The sequence below is a fragment of the Heterodontus francisci genome, chromosome 2, assembly GCF_036365525.1.
Source record: "Heterodontus francisci isolate sHetFra1 chromosome 2, sHetFra1.hap1, whole genome shotgun sequence".
Classification (NCBI taxonomy): Eukaryota; Metazoa; Chordata; class Chondrichthyes; order Heterodontiformes; family Heterodontidae; genus Heterodontus; species Heterodontus francisci.
Genome location: NC_090372.1, coordinates 70,212,269 through 70,232,253, shown reverse-complemented (window position 1 = coordinate 70,232,253; position 19,985 = coordinate 70,212,269). Strand labels below are relative to the sequence as shown.

Here is a 19,985-nt window from a genome sequence, read left to right as displayed (position 1 = left end):
ACTCTTTCAATAAAATGTCAGTGAACAAAGAAGTGACTTAGGAATACAAGAGTTGCATTTAAATCACAAGAGTTCCACACCCAAACATGCATTAAAAAACTCTAGTATACAGCACTCACGCAGCTTACTGGACTTCTACACCCACCTGTTTATCATTAATTGAATGTTTCTCAATTTCCTTCTTTGCCCGCAGAAGTTTGCCCTGGAAAACCAAAAAAAAATTGAAAACATTAAAAACACATTTTTAGACTGCCATTTTTGGAAATTCAGTAAACATTCGTGACAGCATATGCTCAAGTGGAGTTGTGACTCTAAGTTCCTAACATCTAACTGTAAACCAAGCCTTTGTTTGATCAATGAACATAGCAAATTCAAATGCACTGGTCAGTTTGTGGTTCCAACTCGAAGCATTTTAAATTGTTTTGCTTTTTTTTTTAAAAAAGTATCTGTTCTAGGATACAGTGCAAAAGCAAACACTGAACCCTCTCTACCATATTTCTAATTGGATTGATTACAAAAGTCAAACATTTTCTATTTCCACCCATGATAGACTTGATCAAAACTTTTGCATTATATGCAACTGCAAAAAAAAAATTCCTGACCCCATATCCCATGCATTTACTTACATGCCCCTGCAGCCACCTCAGATTTAGAGCAAGCAGTAACAGGTTGCTAACCAGCACAGAAAAAATTTCAAGGAATACTTCCTTAATCACTCAATAGTTTACACACAATTATTTTATAATCTGGGATAGCTACTAAATGCCTGGACAAATTCCTTTAAAAGCAAATTGACATCATTTTGAAGAGGAAAATTTGAAAAGCTGAGACTTACTGGAAGAAACTGAAAAAAAATCAGTATGAGTAGAGAAATGGTGTTGGGGAAATTGATGGGATTGAAGGCCGATAAATCCCCAGGGCCTGATGGTCTGCATCCCAGAGTACTTAAGGAAGTGGCCCGAGAAATAGTGGATGCATCGGCAATCATCTTCCAAGGTTCGAAAGACTCTGGAACAGTTCCTACAGATTGGAAGGTAGCTAATGTAACCCCACTATTTAAAAAGGGAGGTAGAGCGAAAGCAGGGAATTATAGACCAGTCAGCCTGACATCGGTAGTGGGGAAAATTCTAGAGTCCATGATCAAAGATTTTATAGCAGAGCACTTAGAGAACAGTGGCAGAATCGGGCAAAGGCAGCATGGATTTACGAAAGGGAAGTCATGCTTGACAAATCTACTAGAATTCTTCGAGGATGTAACCCGTAGAGTTGATGAGGGGAAGCCATTGGATGTGGCTTATTTGGACTTTCAGAAGGCTTTCGACAAAGTTCCACATAAGAGCTTAGCGTGTAAAATTAAAGTGCATGGGATTGGGGGTAGTGTATTGCGGTAGATAGAAAATTGGTTGGCGGACAGGAAACAAAGAGTAGGAATAAATGGGTCTTTTTCCGAATGGCAGGCAGTGACTAGTGGGGTACCACAGGGATCGGTGCTAGGATACCTGCTATTCACAATATACATCAATGATTTAGATGAGGGAACTAAATGTAATATCTCCCAATTTGCAGATGATGCAAAACTGGGTGGGAGGGTGAGTTGTGAGGAGGATGCAGAGGCGCCTCAGGATGATTTGGACAAGTTGAGTGAGTGGGCTAATGCATGGCAGATGCAGTATAATGTGGATAAATGAGAGGTTATCCACAGGAAGGCAGATTATCTGAACAGCTATAAACTGAGAGGGGAATATGCAGCGAGACCTGGGTGTTCTCGTACACCAGTCGCTGAAGGTAAGAATGCAGGTGCAACAGGTGGTAAAAAAGGCAAATGGTATGTTGGCCTTCATAGCGAGAGGATTAGAGTACAGGAGCAGGGATGTCTTGCTGCAATTATACAAGCCCTTGGTGAAGCCACACCTGGAATATTGTGTGCAGTTTTGGTCTCCTTATCTGAGGAAGGATGTTCTTGCTAAAGAGGGAGTGCAACGAAGGTTTACCAGACTGATTCCTGGGATGGCGGGACTGACGTATTGGGAGAGATTGAGTCGGTTAGGATTATATTCGCTGGAGTTCAGAAGAGTGAGGGGGGGGAATCTCATAGAAATCTATAAAATTCTAACAGGACTTGACAGGGTAGATGCAAGAAGGATGTTCCTGATGGTGGGGCAGTCCAGAACCAGGGGTCATAGTCTAAGGATACAGGGTAAACCTTTCAGGACTGAGATGAGGAGAGAGTTCTTCACCCAGAGAGTGGTGAGCCTGTGGAATTCGCTACCACAGACAGTTATTGAGTCAAAACATTGTATGTTTTCAAGAAGGAGTTGGATATAGCTCTTGGGTCTAAAGGGATCAAAGGGTATGGGGCGAAAGCGGGAACAGGCTACTGAATTGGATGATCAGCCATGATCATAATGAATGGCGGAGTAGGCGCGAAGGGCTGAATGGCCTACTCCTGCTCCTATTCTCTATGTTTCTATGCCACTATGAAAAAGGATATAATTGTAACATGTATCAGCAGAGGAATACAGATTTTTTTCCAAAACTTACATGTGGGGTTGATGACAATGCTCCTTTGGAATAAATCTGCATGTTACATGAATTTTTATTTAAATGGGTGGATCAGCAAGTATTCCTTGAAAATTCTTCCTCATAATGTGCATTAAAAATAATTCATTTATACTATCTACAATAGTTTAAAATATCTGCACGCAACTCCTGTCTATAAAACCTTACATTCCGTTATATTTTTGTCTCACTTGTGTCAACTTCTCCCTGCCCATCATCACTTCATATGTCCAGAATTATAAAGGGAGCTGCCCATGTAAACAATGCACAATGGCCACAAAAGCTCAAATGACCTGGCCCCGTATATTCAAACTTTCCTACTGTCTGTTAAGGCCAAAAGTTAACATTCCAAGCTAAGAGATGTCAATTACATCCAACATAAAGCCATTAAGAGACAGTACTTAATTCTAAAACAAAGAAGCTGTGAAGTAGCCACGTACGAACATACGAATTAGGAGCCAGAGTAGGCCACTTGACCCCTCAAGCTTGCTGCCCCATTCAATAAGTTCATGGTTGAACTGATTACTCCACATTTCCAACTACCTCCGATAACTTACCACCCCCTTATCAAGAATCTAACAACATCTGCCTTAAAAATATTCAAAGACTCCGCTTCCACTGCCTTTTGAGGAAGAGAATTCCAAAGACTCACGACTGTCAGAAAAAAAATTCTCATCTCTGTCTAAACAATGACTCCTAGTTTGATATTCTCCCACAAGGGGAAACATCCTTTCCACATCCACCAGGTCAAGACCTCTCAGGATCTCATATGTTTCAATCAAGTCACCTCTTACTCTTCTAAATTCCAATCTAGTAAACTTGTCTGTACTGCCTCCAATTCATTTACATCCTTCCTTAAATAAGACCAGGACTGGACACAGTGCTCCAGATGTGGTCTCACCAATGCCCTGTATAGCTGAAGCATAACCTCCCTACTTTTGTATTCAATTCCCCTCACGATAAATAACATTCTATTAGCTTTCCTAATTACGTGCTGTACCTGCATACTGACCTTTTGCAATTCATGCACTAGGACACCCAGATCCCTCTGCATCTCAGAGCTCTGAAATCTCTCACCATTTAGTAATTTGTTTCTTTTTTATTCTTCCTGCCAAAATGGACAATTCCACACTCTCACATTATACTCCATTTGCCAGGTCTTTGCCCATTCACTTAACTTATCTATATCCCTTTGTACCCTCACGTCCTCTTCACAAGTTACTTTCCTACCTATTTCTGTGTCATCAGCAAATTTAGCAACCGTACCTTCTGTTTCTTTATTTAAGTTGTTTATATAAATTGTAAAAAGTTGAGGCCTCAGCACAGATCCCTGGGGCACATCTGTTACATCTTGCCAACCAGAATATTGGTTGTTTCCTACTGTTTCCTGTTAGCTAACCAATCTTCTATCCATGCCAATATGTTACCCCCTACACCATGAGCTTATATTTTCTGCAATAACCTTTGATGTGGCACCTTATCAAATGCCTTCTGGAAATCTAAGTACAATCCATCCACCGGTTCTCCTTTATCCACAGCACATGTAACTCCCTTAAAAGAACTCCAATAAATTGGTTAAACAGCATTTCCCTTTCACAAAACCATGTTGACTCTGCCTGATTATCTTGAATTTTTCTAAATGCCCTGCTATAACATCTTTAATAATAACTTCTAACATTTTCTCTAAGACTAACTGGCCTGTAGTTTCCTGATTTCTGTCTCCCTCCCTTTTTGAATAAAGGAGTTACATTCACTATTTTCCAATCAACAGAACCTTCCCCAAATCTAGGGAATTTTGGAAAATTAAAACTAACACATCACCTATCTCACTAGCCACTTCTTTTAACACCCTAGGATGAAGTCCATCAGGACCCAGGGACTTGTCAGCCCACAGCTCCAACACTTTGTTCAGTATCACTTCCCTGGTGATTGTAATTTTCTTGAGTTCCTCCCTCCCTTCAATTTCCTGACTTACAGCTAATTCTGGGATGTTACTTGTATCCTCAATAGTGAAGACCGATGCAAAATATCTGTTCAATTTATCTGCCATTTGCTTATTATCCATTATTAATTCCCCACTCTTTTTATAGGACCAACACTCACTTTGCTACTTTTCTTTTTAAAATATCTATAGAAACTCTTACTATCTGTCTTTATATTCCTAGCTAACTTTCTCTCGTACTGTAATTTTACCTTCCGTATCAATCTTTTAGTCATTCTTTGCTTTTTTTTTAATATTCTGTCCAATCTTCTGACCTGCCTCCTATCTTTGCACAATTATAGGCTTTTTCTTTAGGTCCGATACTATTTTTAACTGTTTTAGTTAATCACAGATGGCGGCACCCTTGGAACTTTTCTTTCTCGTTGAAACGTTTCTATTCTGTGTATTCTGAAATATCCCCTTAAATGTCTGCCACCTCATCTCTATTGATCTATCCCTTAACCTGATTTACCAGTTCATTTTGGCTAGCTCTGCTTTCATGCCCTCATAATTGCCCATATTTATGTTTAAAATACTAGTCTTGGACCCAACTCTTCCCTCCCTCAAACTGAATGTAAAATTCAAACATATTATGATCGCTGTTACCTAGGGATGCCTTAACTATAAGTTCATTAATTATACCTATCGCATTGCGCAATACCAGGTCTAGTACAGCCTGCTCTCTGGTTGGCTCCAGAACATATTGTTCCAAGAAATTATCTGGAAAACATTCTATGTACTCATCTAGGCTACCTCTGTCCATCTGATTTTTCCAGTCTATATGTAGGTTAAAATCCCCCATAATTAACGCTATACCTTTCTGACAAGCTACCATTATTTCTTCCTTTTTACCCTGCCCCAGAGTGTGGTTAATGTTAGGTCCCACAAGTGACTTCTTGCCTTTAGGATTTCTCATCTCTACCCAAACTGCTTCTACATCCTGGTCTCCTGAACTTAGGTCATCTCTCTCTATTGCGCTAATACCATCATTAATTAATAGAGCTACCCCTCCATCGTTTCCTAGCTTCCGGTCCTTCCTAAATGCCATATATCCTTCAATATTCAGGTCCCAATCTATGTCGTCCTGCAGCCATGTCTCTGTAATGGCCATCAGATCGTACTTATTTATTTCTATTTGTGCTCTCAATTCATCCGTTTTGTTTCAAATCCTACGTGCATTCAGATACAGCGCCTTTAGTTGCGTCAGAGCGTCATCGAGAGATACAGCACTGAAACAGGTCCTTCGGCCCACTGAGTCTGTGCCGACCATCAACCACCCATTTATACTAATCCTACATTAATCCCGTATTCCCCACCACATCCCCACCTTCCCTCAGTTCTCCTCCCACCTACCTACACTAGGGGCAATTTACAATGGCCAATTTACCTATCAACCTGCAAGTCTTTGGCTGTGGGAGGAAACCAGAGCACCCAGCGGAAACACACACAGTCAACTTGCAAACTCCGCACAGACAGTACCCAGAACCGAACCCGGGTCGCTGGAGCTGTGAGGCTGCAGTGCTAACCACTGCGCCACTGTTGATTTACTCTTACATTTGTGCGCTCTGTCCCTTCCTGTCACAGTCTGTTTATCAATTCCCATATTAATACCTTTCTCTCTTGCCTGGTCTCTACTGATTTCCATATCTTCCCAAATTTGATCCTTTGCCCCCACTACTCAGTTTAAAATCCCCTCTACTTCCTGAGTTATGTGGCTCACTAGAACACCGGTCCCAGCATGGTTCAGGTGTAGACCGTCCCAATGGTACAGCCATCATTTTCTCCAGTACTGGTGCCAGTGCCCCACGGACTGGAACCCACTTCTACCACACCAGTCTTTAAGCCACGCATTCAATTCATTTCTCTAATCTTATTTGCCCTATGCCAATTTGCACGTGGCTCAGATAATCCAGAGATCACCTTTGAGGTTCTGCTTCTTAATTTGGCACCTAGTTCCTCATACTGACTATGCAGAACCTGTTTCCTTGTCCTGCCTATGTCATTGGTACCTACATGGACAACGACAACGACTGGATCCTCCCCCTCCCACTAAGTTTCTCTCCAGCCCTGGGCAGATGTCCCGCAACCTGGCACCGGCAGGCAACACAGCCAACTGGACTCGCGCTCTTTGCTGCGAAAAACACTGTCAATCCCCCTACCTTTACTGTCCCCTGCTACCACTACATTCCTTTTTTCTCCCTCCACGTGAATGGTTTCCTGTACTATGGCGCCATGGTCTGGTTGCTCATCCACCCTGGAGCCCCCACTCTCATTCAAACAAGCTGAAAGAACCACAAACCTGTTGGACAATCACAAAGCTGAGGCTCCTACACTTCTGCTCTCTGGGTCCCCTTACCTGCCTCAGCTGCAGCCACACTCTCCTGTCCCTGACCATTGACCAAATTAGAAGACCCTATCCTAAGGTGTGACTGCCTCCTGGTACAAAATGTCCAGATAACTTTCCCCCTCCCTGATGTGTCAGTGTCTGCACCTTGGACAACAGCTCAATGACTTTGAGCTGAAACTCTTCGAGCTGCAAACACTTACTGCAGACGTTTGCCCTGGATCACACTGGCATCCAGGAGCTCCCAAATGCTGCAGCCGTGACATATCACCTGTCCTGCCATCCTTAATGTGTTGTAACTGACTACTTAATTACTTAATTCAATTATTTATTTTTTTAAAAATATATATTTTATTAAGCTTACCACTAGTTCCTTTACTATTTTAAACGTTAGGATTAGAATGGACCTTAATCACTTACCAGATACTCACCAAACAGGTAGCTTCCTCCCTGCTCTCTCTGCTGATTGTGACATCACCCTGATGTCACTTTTCGATTTTTCCCCTGCTCCGCTCCTCAGGCTGTGCTCTCTCTCTCTGTCTGTGTCTATCTCCGGTCTCCGACTCTGATTTGGTGTGCTTTTTAAACCTCCGCTCCTCAGCCTGTGCTCCTCTCTCTTGGTCCTGGTCCTTTGTTGATCACCACAGGAAGGGGGCTCTGCGCTTCCACAGAGGCAACATGTGAGAGACTTTTACCTTGCTCTCGGGGGGCAGAGGGACATTTCCTGGGTGAGCAGCACTTCCAGTCATCTCATTTTTGTTCCACTTTGGTCATCTTTGTCCTCACCTCCATTATAAATTCCTATATTCGCATTTACAATGGTTGTTCCCTATATAAACTTGGCACAATGTGCAAATCATACCAAAAGTTTCCAAATAGTCAATCAAATTGCTTCCATTTTTCCCATCCTTCCTGCTTCCCAACCTTCAGTTACTGAAATTTCTAAAGTCCAAAATAAGGTATAAACAAAATTATATATTTCACAATATGATTAAATTTATCTACTGAATTGTCATGTGCCCTTTAATAACCAAAGTTTCTACTTGAAAGTTCCATCTTCTTCCAAAAGCCCAGGCTTGGAGTTGATATTTTTGTCTAAATCTGCAACATGAAATAAATTTGGATTGTCTAGTTTGAGCAGAGACACAAACTGCCCCTCAGATCACCAACTCTTCAATTCCCAGCCTGAAAGAGCAGTGTTGAGTTGAAGAGGTTGAGGGAGGGAATTTAAGAGCTCAGGGCCTAGACGGCTGAAGGAAATGGGGGAATGCACAAAAGGCCCGAGTTGGAGGAACACAGAGCTGTCTTAGGGTGTAGGGATAGAAGAGGTTGCAGACATAAGGAACGGCAATGCAATGGAGGGATTTGAACAAAAGGATGAGGAAAAAAAAAACAAGGAGCGGCTGGACTGGGAGCCAACGTAGGTCGGTGGACATAGAGGTGCCAAGCCAATGGGACTTGCTGTGAGTTAGGATACTTAGGCAGCAGAGTTTTGGAAAATAATTAACAAAAACAAATAAAGGAATAACTTTTTTTGTGGTTGATCTGAAAGTATAAAATGTACATTGCTTAAGTCTAACATTTACGTTGCTATTGAAGATTTATTCTATAGATGTTTCTTTGCCTCAGAAACAGATCAGTTTCATACAAATATACACTTTCATAAAATTGTATCAGTTTAAAAAGTTTTAGCTTTAATACAAATTCATAACCAAAATTAATATAACTAAGTCGTATAAATGCTAATCCATTTAGGGTTGGACAGGCAAATTCAACTCAAATCATATTCTGATACTGCAGATCTTATCGATATACCAGAAATACAAACAAAATTATTTCAAAAACATCATGGAACTTTTATGATTGTTTATGGTGATATCTGCTTTGTTTATGATACCTGCTTTGTAATAAGAAACTGGACTATCTATAACTAAGCACAGTGTCTATTGTTTTGGTGTTAAATTATTTTTTTAATATTGAAAGGTCAAGGTGACCCTTAATTCCTCTAACTATATGCTGTAAAATGGAATGTAAAAAATGTCAATATTCAAACGAAATTCTTCTTCCCCAATCCTTCTTGCAACTTGATTTAACAAATTAATTCAATCTCAAATGAGTCCATTTATCACTGGCTTGGGCAAAAGCATTTCACACCAGAATAATCCTACAAGCAACAGTGAAAATACAGCATCCAGGCAGATTCCTGTTAACTGACCACATACCTCATCCCGAGCCACCAAGGTTATAAAAGCACCATGCTTGAAGCATTCAATGGCAATACATTTTCCAATACCACTTGATCCTCCTGTTACCTGTGTGCAAAAAGAAAAGATTCTGTCATTAAAAAGAGCATTTCTCATGCATCAAAACGAACATTCTATTATGTCAGTCTTTTTGCAATATATAATAAAACCTATTGCACTGCAGACACCCAGCAAATTAGGAAAATCCACAACCAGGATATTATGAGGTTTCATGCTTGTAAACATTCTGACATAAGGAAATGCAGAATATTAAAATGGGACAGGGTGCGAAAACATTGTAAGCATGCACGTTGGAATCTATTACGAATATATAAATATGAACAAATGGTTTAGTTTTCCCCAACCTTTCCTCTCAACCTTTATTCTTTAGGTTTATTTTAGACAATTTTAGACCTGCCATCCATTTTATGTAGTTTTGGTTAAGTGAAAAGTGTTGGGCAGGACAACTCTTTATTCTTATTCAAATAAAGCCATGGGATTATTAACAACAAGAAATGCTGGAAATACTCAGCAGGTCTGGCAGCATCTGTGGAGAGAGAAGCAGAGTTAACGTTTCAGGTCAGTGACCCTTCTTCAGAACTGGCAAATATTAGAAATGTCAAAGGTTATAAGCAAGTAAACTGGGTGTGGGGTAAGAGATAACAAAGGAGGTGGTGCAGATAGTACAAGGTCACAGAACAGCTGACCAGGAGCAAAGGCAAACAATATGTTAATAGTGTGTTGAAAGACAAAGCATTAGTACAGATAGGGTGTTAATGGGCTAAAAATTGAACAGCAAGTACAAATATGAAAAAAAAAATGGGATTAGCAGCTGCCTGGACAACCAGAACAAGGAAATTAAGTCTCATCCAAAAAAAAGTCACTTCTCACAATGCAGCACAAGTATAGAAGGTAGTTTCAGCAGCAGATGGAATAAATGGAGTGCACATGTAGGCAATGTTAGCAAGGGATAGTTAAGCGAGGAACTGAAGAATGTGGTGCCATTGAGGCGGATGGAGGAGCCACCGATGTCAACGCAGAAAGGCAATGGTTAGGAGGAGGAGCAACAAGCCAAAGTCAGTGTTACACAGATTGCCATTGGTGCCTTTCACTCAAGCAATGAGGTTCTCTTGTCTACAGTGATCAGAAATTCAATTTGAGGGAGACATACACAGCAAGTGACATAAAAGGCACGTGTGCAGTTAGCAGGGAATGACATGCTAAATGTGAGGACAAATAGTATGAGCTCAATGGAGTTTTAAGGCATGATTTCTGGACATTAATGACAGCAATTTTGAAATAGGCAAAAACAATTTCTAAAGATAAAAAGTCAACAGTGTTGGCAAGATTAGGGCTAATAAAGCAGGGTTGGAAGGAAATTGAGTGGGTGGAAAATTTCAGTGAGAAAATGAGTTAGGCAAGTGCAGCAAAAGGAATTGGGGGTTGCAGTGTTGTAGGAAGGAGGTGGATGAGAGGTTTGAAAGAAAAGGGGCACGATCAGGGGACTGAGGTTGGTGGAATCAGTAGCAAAGACAAGTTCGGGATTGTTCTTGATCTCCAGTATGACCCTGGAGTAATAGGAGAACTTGTTTGCACAGTGGCGCAGTGGTTAGCACCGCAGCCTCACAGCTCCAGTGACCCGGGTTCAATTCTGGGTCCTGCCTGTGTGGAGTTTGCAAGTTCTCCCTGCGTCTGCGTGGGTTTCCTCCGGGTGCTCAGGTTTCCTCCCACATGCCAAAAGACTTGCAGGTTGATAGGTAAATTGGCCTTCATAAATTGCCCCTAGTAGAGGTAGGTGGTAGGGAAATATAGGGACAGGTGGGGATGTGGTAGGAATATGGAATTAGTGTAGGATTAGTATAAATGGGTGGTTGATGGTCGGCACAGACTCGGTGGGCCGAAGGGCCTGCTTCAGTGCTGTATCTCTAAATAAAATTTAAAAAAATAAAAAAATTGCCAGTTAAATCAAATCTAGCAGTTAACAGCCACATTGTATGCACAATTTAGTTTGAGGCCCATAGAGGTGGCTGAGCAACAATCCAGGATGTTCTGTTAGGGATGTGGCCAATTACTAAGCAGGTCACTGGAAGGAAACACCAATATTAGTGGATGTAGTGGACAAGAGCAGCAGCTAGAACAGTCATCTGGTGAGATTTGGGAGGTAGGTTTCTCCTCCCCTAGAGGCAGAATGTTCTGATGGAAGGTCACAGTCCTGAAACATTAACTCTGTTTCTCTCCCTATAGATGCTGCCAGACCTGCTGAGTATTTCCAGCATTTTCTGTTGTTATTCTGGAATGTTTAAAACTAGACAGGGTGCGAAAGAAAAAACGGTTGGAGATGGAGAGAGGGTTTTGTCGCAATCGAGATTCTGGAGGAGAACCAAATTCATAACAATCTCTCAAAGTGGTGGGAGTGCTTAAAGGTGGTATGCAAAAGACACAGAAATCAGAAGAGATAGGGAAGGGCAAGTCTGAAAGTTGCCAAGAATGAATCGATGCTCATTCCATAGGCCTAGTGAGGACAGAAAGGAGGAAATTTCAACAACACTGAGGGGGCGATTCATGACTAACACAGCAGAGGTGATAAGAATAGTAGAGAAAGGAGTTGAAATGATAAATTACCAAACAGTATAGATCAAAATAAGCTCTGGAAACAAGTACCATACTGCATCCCTGGTTGTTCAGCCAGGAGACATTGTTGATTGTGTAAATAAATAATATGATGTCAGGAAAGGAAGAATGTGAAGGGCAAGACCTTCCAATCAGGTCCAGAATTTAACTGAACAGAAAGTGCCAGAAATACTCAGCAGCTCTGGTAGCATCTGTGAAGAGAGAAACAGAGTTGACGTTTCAGGTCTGTGACCCTTCATCAGAACTGGCAAAGGTTACAAATATAACAGTCTTTGAGCAAGTGAAAGGGGAGGGGGCGTGGATGGAAGAACAACAAAAGGGAAGGAGAGCAAGACAGATTAAATAACAGAGATGTCATGGAACAAAAGGCAAATGGAGTGCTAAACAGTTGTAGTAAAAGACAAAGCATTTGTCTAGAGAAAGTGATAATGGCAGAACACCTCCACTCTATCTGCAAGCATGATCCTGAGCTTCCGGTTGCTGTCATTTTAATTCACCACCCTGCTCTCATGCCCACATTTCTGTCCTCAGCCTGCTGCAGTGTTCCCGAGAAGCTCAACGCAAGCTTGAGGAATTAGTACCTCATCTTCTGGTTAGGTACTCTACAGCCTTCTGGACTTAACACTGAGTTCAACAATTTCAGACCATGGGCCCCATTATTTTTATATTTTTATTTTTTTAATTACATGCCAGTCAAACTTGTTTTTGGACAGACCTGTTCACTATTCTGCCATTAACACTCTCTGGACAAATGCTTTGTCTTTTACAGCAACTGTTTAGCAATTCATTTGCTTTTTATTCCATGACATCTGTCATTTAATCTCCCCTGCCCTCCATTCTATTACAAACTTTCCCTTTTGTTCTTTTCCCCCCTCCCCCTTTCACTTGCTCAAAGACATACATTTCTAACCTTTGCCAGTTCTGATCAAAGGTCACAGACCTGAAACATTAACTGTTTCTCTCCCCACAGATACTGCCAAACCTGCTAAGTATTTCTAGCACTTTCTGTTCTCATTTCAGAGTTCCAGCATCTGTAGTATTTTGCTCTTAGTTAAGAATGTAATTGCTCTCTTCTGAATAAGGTTGTGAATAGAAGACTGTGTTTGTAAGCAGCTTATATTCTACACGACGAGATGGGGAATGAGTAGCAACAGACTTCGTCGGGGGAGTGGGAAAGAAAGTCGGGGGAGTGGGAAAGAAAGTCGGGGGAGTGGGAAAGAAAGTCGGGGGAGTGGGAAAGAAAGTCGGGGGAGTGGGAAAGAAAGTCGGGGGAGTGGGAAAGAAAGTCGGGGGAGTGGGAAAGAAAGTCGGGGGAGTGGGAAAGAAAGTCGGGGGAGTGGGAAAGAAAGTCGGGGGAGTGGGAAAGAAAGTCGGGGGAGTGGGAAAGAAAGTCGGGGGAGTGGGAAAGAAAGTCGGGGGAGTGGGAAAGAAAGTCGGGGGAGTGGGAAAGAAAGTCGGGGGAGTGGGAAAGAAAGTCGGGGGACTTGGGGAGGCTCACTGGTGTGAAATGAGGGAACATGGATGTTGGAGATGGGAATGGCAAAAAGATTGCAGAATTGGCCCCCAAGGAGCAAAGAAAGCAAGGCATACACCATGACTGAGATTAGGCAACTCAGATGGCCGCCTGGTTAGAGCCAGTGTATGTACCATATTAATTTAGCATAGAATATTCAGGGTGTGACAGAGGGAGGCCTGTGTCAAGACAGACAAGAACCTGGGTGAAGGCAAGACAGGAGAAGCAGCGATAGGAACTAAAGGGGTGTGATGTGATGATTCAGGAAAGAAGAATGGGAGTAAAAGTAGTGGAGACCAGGAATAGGAGAAAGTTAAGGAGAAAAGCAGGACAACACAACCACAATAGACAAGCTCAGATCAGAGTGTCAGACAAACTCCCGTTTACAAGTAGATAACAATTTTAGAACAAATCAGAATATTGTTTTAATTTCAAAATGATCAAGGAATTAAGGGTGGCACAGTGGCGCAGTGGTTAACACCGCAGCCTCACAGCTCCAGCGACCCGGGTTCAGTTCTGGGTACTGCCTGTGCGGAGTTTGCAAGTTCTCCCTGTGACCGCGTGGGATTCCGCCGGGTGCTCCGGTTTCCTCCCACAGCCAGGTTGATAGGTAAATTGGCCATTGTAAATTGCCCCTAGTGTAGGTAGGTGGTAGGAGAATGTGGTAGGGAATATGGGATTAATGTAGGATTAGTATAAATGGGTGGTTGTTGGTCAGCACAGACTCGGAGGGCCGAAGGGCCTGTTTCAGTGCTGTATCTCTCTATGACTCTAATTAGTTATATTTTACTTTGAAGTGTTACTTCATGCTCTACTCAAGGAGGCACATTAACTCAACATATTAGTCTATTGAATATAGCATTAGAGTAGCAATTGTACACGATTGTTCGATGAGATTTTTTTGAAAGCAACATATAGAAGTTTTTCATATTAACAGAAATAACTATTAGGTGCACATATAACCTTAATAATGGTTAAGATTTGGAATATGAAAAAAAAATCAAAGAATTGTCCCTTTCATGTATAAGTGGGATCCAAATCCTATAGATGGGATACCCTTTTTATAGTATAAAATGAAAGCTAATTTAATATGTTTTGTTACTGCTAAAGATTAAGTATAGTTTGACAGACATTTATATTTCTTCAAGTTGAGGGCATTATGCTCAGAACTGTGCTAATTATTCTGAACACTGCTATTACTACCTGACACCAGAAGGTATGTTAGAACAATATGCAAACAATTCATTGCAGAACCTTGGTCTCAATTAGAAAATAATACATCAAACAATGACAGCATAATTCAGGCTCCAACAAGATGTGACAAACTTGAAAGGGGTAAGCAAATCTTGCACCTACAATTCCCCACACAGTGGGTCCTTAATTGAACTATGCCCGTGTGAACAAATGCACAGCAAAAGCCTGGTACTTCTCAATATGTAGCAGAGAAAGAATGAGTGCCAACTATCCTCTCAAAGGCATTAATGACCAGGACAGACTATAAAACGCCAAAACAAACTAATGGGAGAAAAAAAAAGCATTAGGAGTCGACATTCAGTCAGAGAAACCTAAAGCAGGAGGGGATGAAAACACAGCTGTGCAATTTTTTTTAAGATGGGAAAAAAAGTGACAGGAGAAATACAGAATTTGTTTATAATATAGCACATAAAGTTAAATCAGCAAAAAGTAAAAGTGGCAGAGAGGGAAAGCAGTGAAGCTTTTTGTTAAAGACAGAAAATTAAGATAGTTTCCTTGTGACATAGAACATATTTAGCAGCTCCAGCTGAAGCACTTGTTATTCAGCTCTGGTCCTGGGAGTATAAAAGGTGCAATGTGCAGCAGTGATCTCCCTGGGGGCAGTTCTCACACCTAACGTATCACCGGGGATGGGGGGAGTAGCACGCTCACTCTCAGGCACACCCTCTCACCTTCCAGGGGTAGCATCTAGATCTCCCTCCCCTCCAGGGATATATCTCTCACTTTCTCCCTTCTTTCCTCCCAGCCCCCTCCCTCCAATGGAAACACTCTCTCTCCCTCCACCTTCTTCCCATGCCCCCCTCCCTCCAGGGGCATCTCTCTCACTATCTTGTCCTCTTTCCACCCCCTCCAGGGGCATCTCTCTCACTACCTTGTCCTCTGCCCACCCCCTCCAGGGCCATCTCTCACTATCTTGTCCTCTTCCCCACCCCCTCCAGGGGCATCTCTCTCACTACCTTGTCCTCTGCCCACCCCTATCCTATCCCTCCTTCCTTCCCTCTCCCACTCCTCCCTTCGTCCCTCCCTCCCCGCCCCCGCCCTTCCATTCTTCCCTCCCCCCCTCCCCTCCTCCTTCCCAAACTCTTCCCCGCCCCCCCTTCTTCCCTCCCCTCCACCCTTATTCCCTGCCCACCCCTGCCCCTCCTTCACCCCCCCTTCTTATTGCCTCCCCCTCCCCCACTCTTCCCTCCCTTCTTGCCCTCCCCACCCCTCCCCTCTTCACTCCCTTCTTGCTCTTCCTCGCCCTTCCCCTCTTACCTCCCTCCGCTCTTCCCTTCCCCCTCCTACGGCCTCTCCCCTGCCCCCTCCTACGGCCCCTCACCTCTCCCCTGACCCCTCCCCACGCCACCCTTCTTTCATCCCTCGCCCTCCCCTCTTGCCTGCCACATCCCCCTTACCACCCCTCTGCCCCTCCCTCACCCGCCCTTCCTTCCCTCTGTCCCCCCTCCCCACCCTTCCTTCCCTCCCTCCGCCCTTCCCCTTCTTGCCCCCCCCCACCCATCCCCTCCTCCCTCCCTGCCGCACCCCTCCCTCCCCTCTTTTCACCCTGCCCCCTCCCCTTTCCTCCCCTGCCCCTCCTCCTGACCCCACCTCGCTCGCCCCCCCCCACCCCCCCCCAGCCAGGCCCCTCCACTCTTCCCTCCCGTCCCCTCCCCTGCCCTTTTCACTCGCCCGCCCCTCCCCTCAACCCTTTTCCCTCCCTCCCTGCACCTCCCCTCTTCCGTCCCTTCCCCCCACTTCCCTGCCCTGTTCCTCCCCCTCCCCACACTACCCCTCTTCCCTCCCCCTTTACACCTCTCCCCTTTTCCTCCCTTCCTCCCCCACCTACCCCTCTTCCCTCCCCCTTAACTCCCCTCCCCCACCCCTCCCTTCCTTTCCTCCCACACCCCTCCACTTCCCGCCTTTCCTCCACCCTCACCCCTCCCCTCCTCCACCTCTCCCCTTTCCCCTTTCCAACCCACCCCCCGCCCCTCCGTGCCGCGCCCCTCCACTCTTCCTTCCCTCCCCCTGGCACTCCCCTCTCCCGCCCCTCTGATCCCCATTCCACCCCTCCCTCTCCCCCACCCTTACCCCTTTCCTCCTCACCCCAGCCCCTCCCTTGCACTTCCTTCTCCCCTTCACCTCTGTCCCCCCTCCCTTCTTCCCTCCATCCCCCACCCCCACCCCTTCTCCCCCCTCACCCGCCCCTCCTTCCTTCCCTCCCTTACCCCGCCACGCCCTTCTTACCCTCCGCCACACCACCACTTTCCTACCCTTCCCTTTTCCCACCCCCATCCCTCCCCCTTTCCACCCCCACCCATCCACCCCCTTTTCTGCCCCCATTCCCCCCCCTCGCCCTTTCCTCCCCCCCACTGTTCCACACACACTCACCCCTTCCTCTTTCCTCCCCCACCCCTCCCTATCCGCCCCCACCCCCCTCCCATCCCCTTTCCGCCCCCCACCCCTCCCATCCCCCCCTTTCCACCCCACACGCCTCCCCCCTTTCCGCCCCCACCCCTCCCCATCCCCCCCTTTCCACCCCACACCCTTCCTGACCCCATCCCCCGTTCCGCCCCCCACCCCTCCCATCCCCCGCTTCCGCCTCACCCCCCCCCCACCCCTTCCCTCTCTCTCCTCTCCAACCCCCCCCACCCCTTCCCCCTCTCTCCACCACCCCCACCCCTTCCCAACTTCTCCTCTCACCCCACCCCTTCCCTATCTCACATCTCCCCCCACCACCCACCCCTTCCCCTCTTCTCACTCCCCCCCCACCCCTTCCCACTCTTCTCTTCCCCCCCCCACCCCTTCCCCCCCTCTTCTCCTCTCCTCTCCCCCCCCCCCCACCCCTCCCCTCTCCTCCTCTCCTCTTCCCACCCCTTCCCTCTCCGCTCCTCTCCTCACCCCTTCCCTCACTCTCCCCCCACCCCTTCCCATCCTCTCCTCTCCCACCCCACTCCACTTCCCTCTCCTCTCCAATCCCCCAACCCCTTCCCTCTCACCTCTCCACCCCCCCCACCCCTTCCCTCGCTTCTCCACTCCAACCCCCCCCACCCCTTCCCTCGCTTCTCCTCTCCAACCCCCCCACCCCTTCCCTCGCTTCTCCTCTCCAACCCCCCCACCCCTTCCCTCGCTTCTCCTCTCCAACCCCCCCACCCCTTCCCTCGCTCTCCTCTCCAACACCCCCACCCCTTCCCTCTCTTCTCCTCTCCAACCCCCCCACCCCTCCCTCCCTTCTCCTCTCCAACCCCCCCCACCCCTTCCCTCCCCTCCTCTCCACCCCCCCCACCCCTTACCTATCATCTCCTCTCCACCCCCCCCACCCCTTACCTATCTTCTCCTCTCCACCCCCCCCCCACCCATTACCTATCTTCTCCTCTCCACCCCCCCCCACCCATTACCTATCTCTCCTCTCCACCCCCCCCACCCCTACCTATCTTCTCCTCTCACCCCCCACCCCTTACCTATCTTCTCCTCTCACCCCCCACCCCTTACCTATCTTCTCCTCTCACCCCCCCCCCTTCCCTCTCTTCTCCTCTCACCCCCCACCCCTTCCCTCTCTTCTCCTCTCACCCCCCACCCCTTCCCTCTCTTCTCCTCTCACCCCCACCCCTTCCCTCTCTTCTCCTCTCACCCCCCACCCCTTCCCTCTCTTCTCCTCTCACCCCCCACCCCTTCCCTCTCTTCTCCTCTCACCCCCCACCCCTTCCCTCTCTTCTCCTCTCACCCCCCACCCCTTCCCTCTCTTCTCCTCTCACCCCCCACCCCTTCCCTCTCTTCTCCTCTCACCCCCCACCCCTCCTCTCTTCTCCTCTCACCCCCCACCCCTTCCCTCTCTTCTCCTCTCACCCCCCACCCCTTCCCTCTCTTCTCCTCTCACCCCCCACCCCTTCCCTCTCTTCTCCTCTCACCCCCCCACCCCTTCCCTCTCTTCTCCTCTCACCCCCCACCCCTTCCCTCTCTTCTCCTCTCACCCCCCACCCCTTCCCTCTCTTCTCCTCTCACCCCCCACCCCTTCCCTCTCTTCTCCTCTCACCCCCCACCCCTTCCCTCTCTTCTCCTCTCACCCCCCACCCCTTCCCTCTCTTCTCCTCTCACCCCCCACCCCTTCCCTCTCTTCTCCTCTCACCCCCCACCCCTTCCCTCTCTTTTCCTCTCACCCCCCACCCCTTCCCTCTCTTCTCCTCTCACCCCCACCCCTTCCCTCTCTTCTCCTCTCACCCCCCACCCCTTCCCTCTCTTCTCTCACCCCTTCCCTCTCTTCTCCTCTCACCCCCCACCCCTTCCCTCTCTTCTCCTCTCACCCCCCAAACCCTTCCTCTCTCTCTTCTCCTCTCACCCCCCAAACCCTTCCCTATCTTCTCTTCTCTCTCCCCCCCCCCGCCCCTTCCCTATCCTCCTCTCCCCCCGCCCCTTCCCTATCCTCCTCTCCCCCCGCCCCTTCCCTATCTTCTCCTCTCCCCCCCGCCCCTTCCCTATCTTCTCCTCTCCCCCCGCCCCTTCCCTATCTTCTACTCTCCCCCCGCCCCTTCCCTATCTTCTCCCTCTCCCCCCCGCCCCTTCCCTATCTTCTCCTCTCCCCCCGCCCCTTCCCTATCTTCTCCTCTCCCCCCGCCCCTTCCCTATCTTCTCCTCTCCCCCCACCCCTTCCCTATCTTCTCCTCTCCCCCCACCCCTTCCCTATCTTCCCCTCTCCCCCCCACCCCTTCCCTATCTTCTCCTCTCCCCCCACCCCTTCCCTATCTTCTCCTCTCCCCCCACCCCTTCCCTATCTTCTCCTCTCCCCCCACCCCTTCCCTATCTTCTCCTCTCCCCCCCACCCCTTCCCTATCTTCTCCTCTCCCCCCACCCCTTCCCTATCTTCTCCTCTCCCCCCACCCCTTCCCTATCTTCTCCTCTCCCCCCACCCCTTCCCTATCTTCTCCTCTCCCCCCACCCCTTCCCTATCTTCTCCTCTCCCCCCACCCCTTCCCTATCTTCTCCTCTCCCCCCACCCCTTCCCTATCTTCTCCTCTCCCCCCCACCCCTTCCCTATCTTCTCCTCTCCCCCCACCCCTTCCCTATCTTCTCCTCTCCCCCCCACCCCCTTCCCTATCTTCTCCTCTCTCCCCCTACCCCCCACCCCTTCCCTATCTTCTCCTCTCTCCCCCTACCCCCCACCCCCTTCCCTATCTTCTCCTCTCTCCCCCTACCCCCCACCCCTTCCCTATCTTCTCCTCTCTCCCCCTACCCCCCACCCCTTCCCTATCTTCTCCTCTCTCCCCCTCCCACCCCTTCCCTCTCCACCCCCCCACCCCTTCCCTCTCTTCTCTCCACCCCCCCACCCCTTCCCTCTCTTCTCCTCTCCAACCCCCCCACCCCTTCCCTCTCTTCTCCTCTCCAACCCCCCCCACCCCTTCCCTCTCTTCTCCTCTCCACCCCCCCCCACCCCTTACCTCTCTTCTCCTCTCCACCCCCCCCCCACCCCTTACCTATCTTCTCCTA

At 47.3% G+C, this 19,985-nt stretch overlaps 1 protein-coding gene across 1 annotated transcript in view; it reads right to left on the bottom strand.

Annotated features, from left to right (window-relative positions):
- Positions 1-19,985, bottom strand: part of kdsr (3-ketodihydrosphingosine reductase) — a 75,544-nt gene that overhangs the window by 43,689 nt on the left and 11,870 nt on the right. Inside the window, exons 2-3 of the mRNA XM_068058882.1 lie at positions 9,107-9,196; positions 146-202 (exon numbers count right to left, since the gene is read on the bottom strand). Of these exons, the coding sequence (XP_067914983.1) occupies positions 146-202; positions 9,107-9,196 (147 nt within the window). The remainder of the gene's footprint in view (positions 1-145; positions 203-9,106; positions 9,197-19,985) is intronic.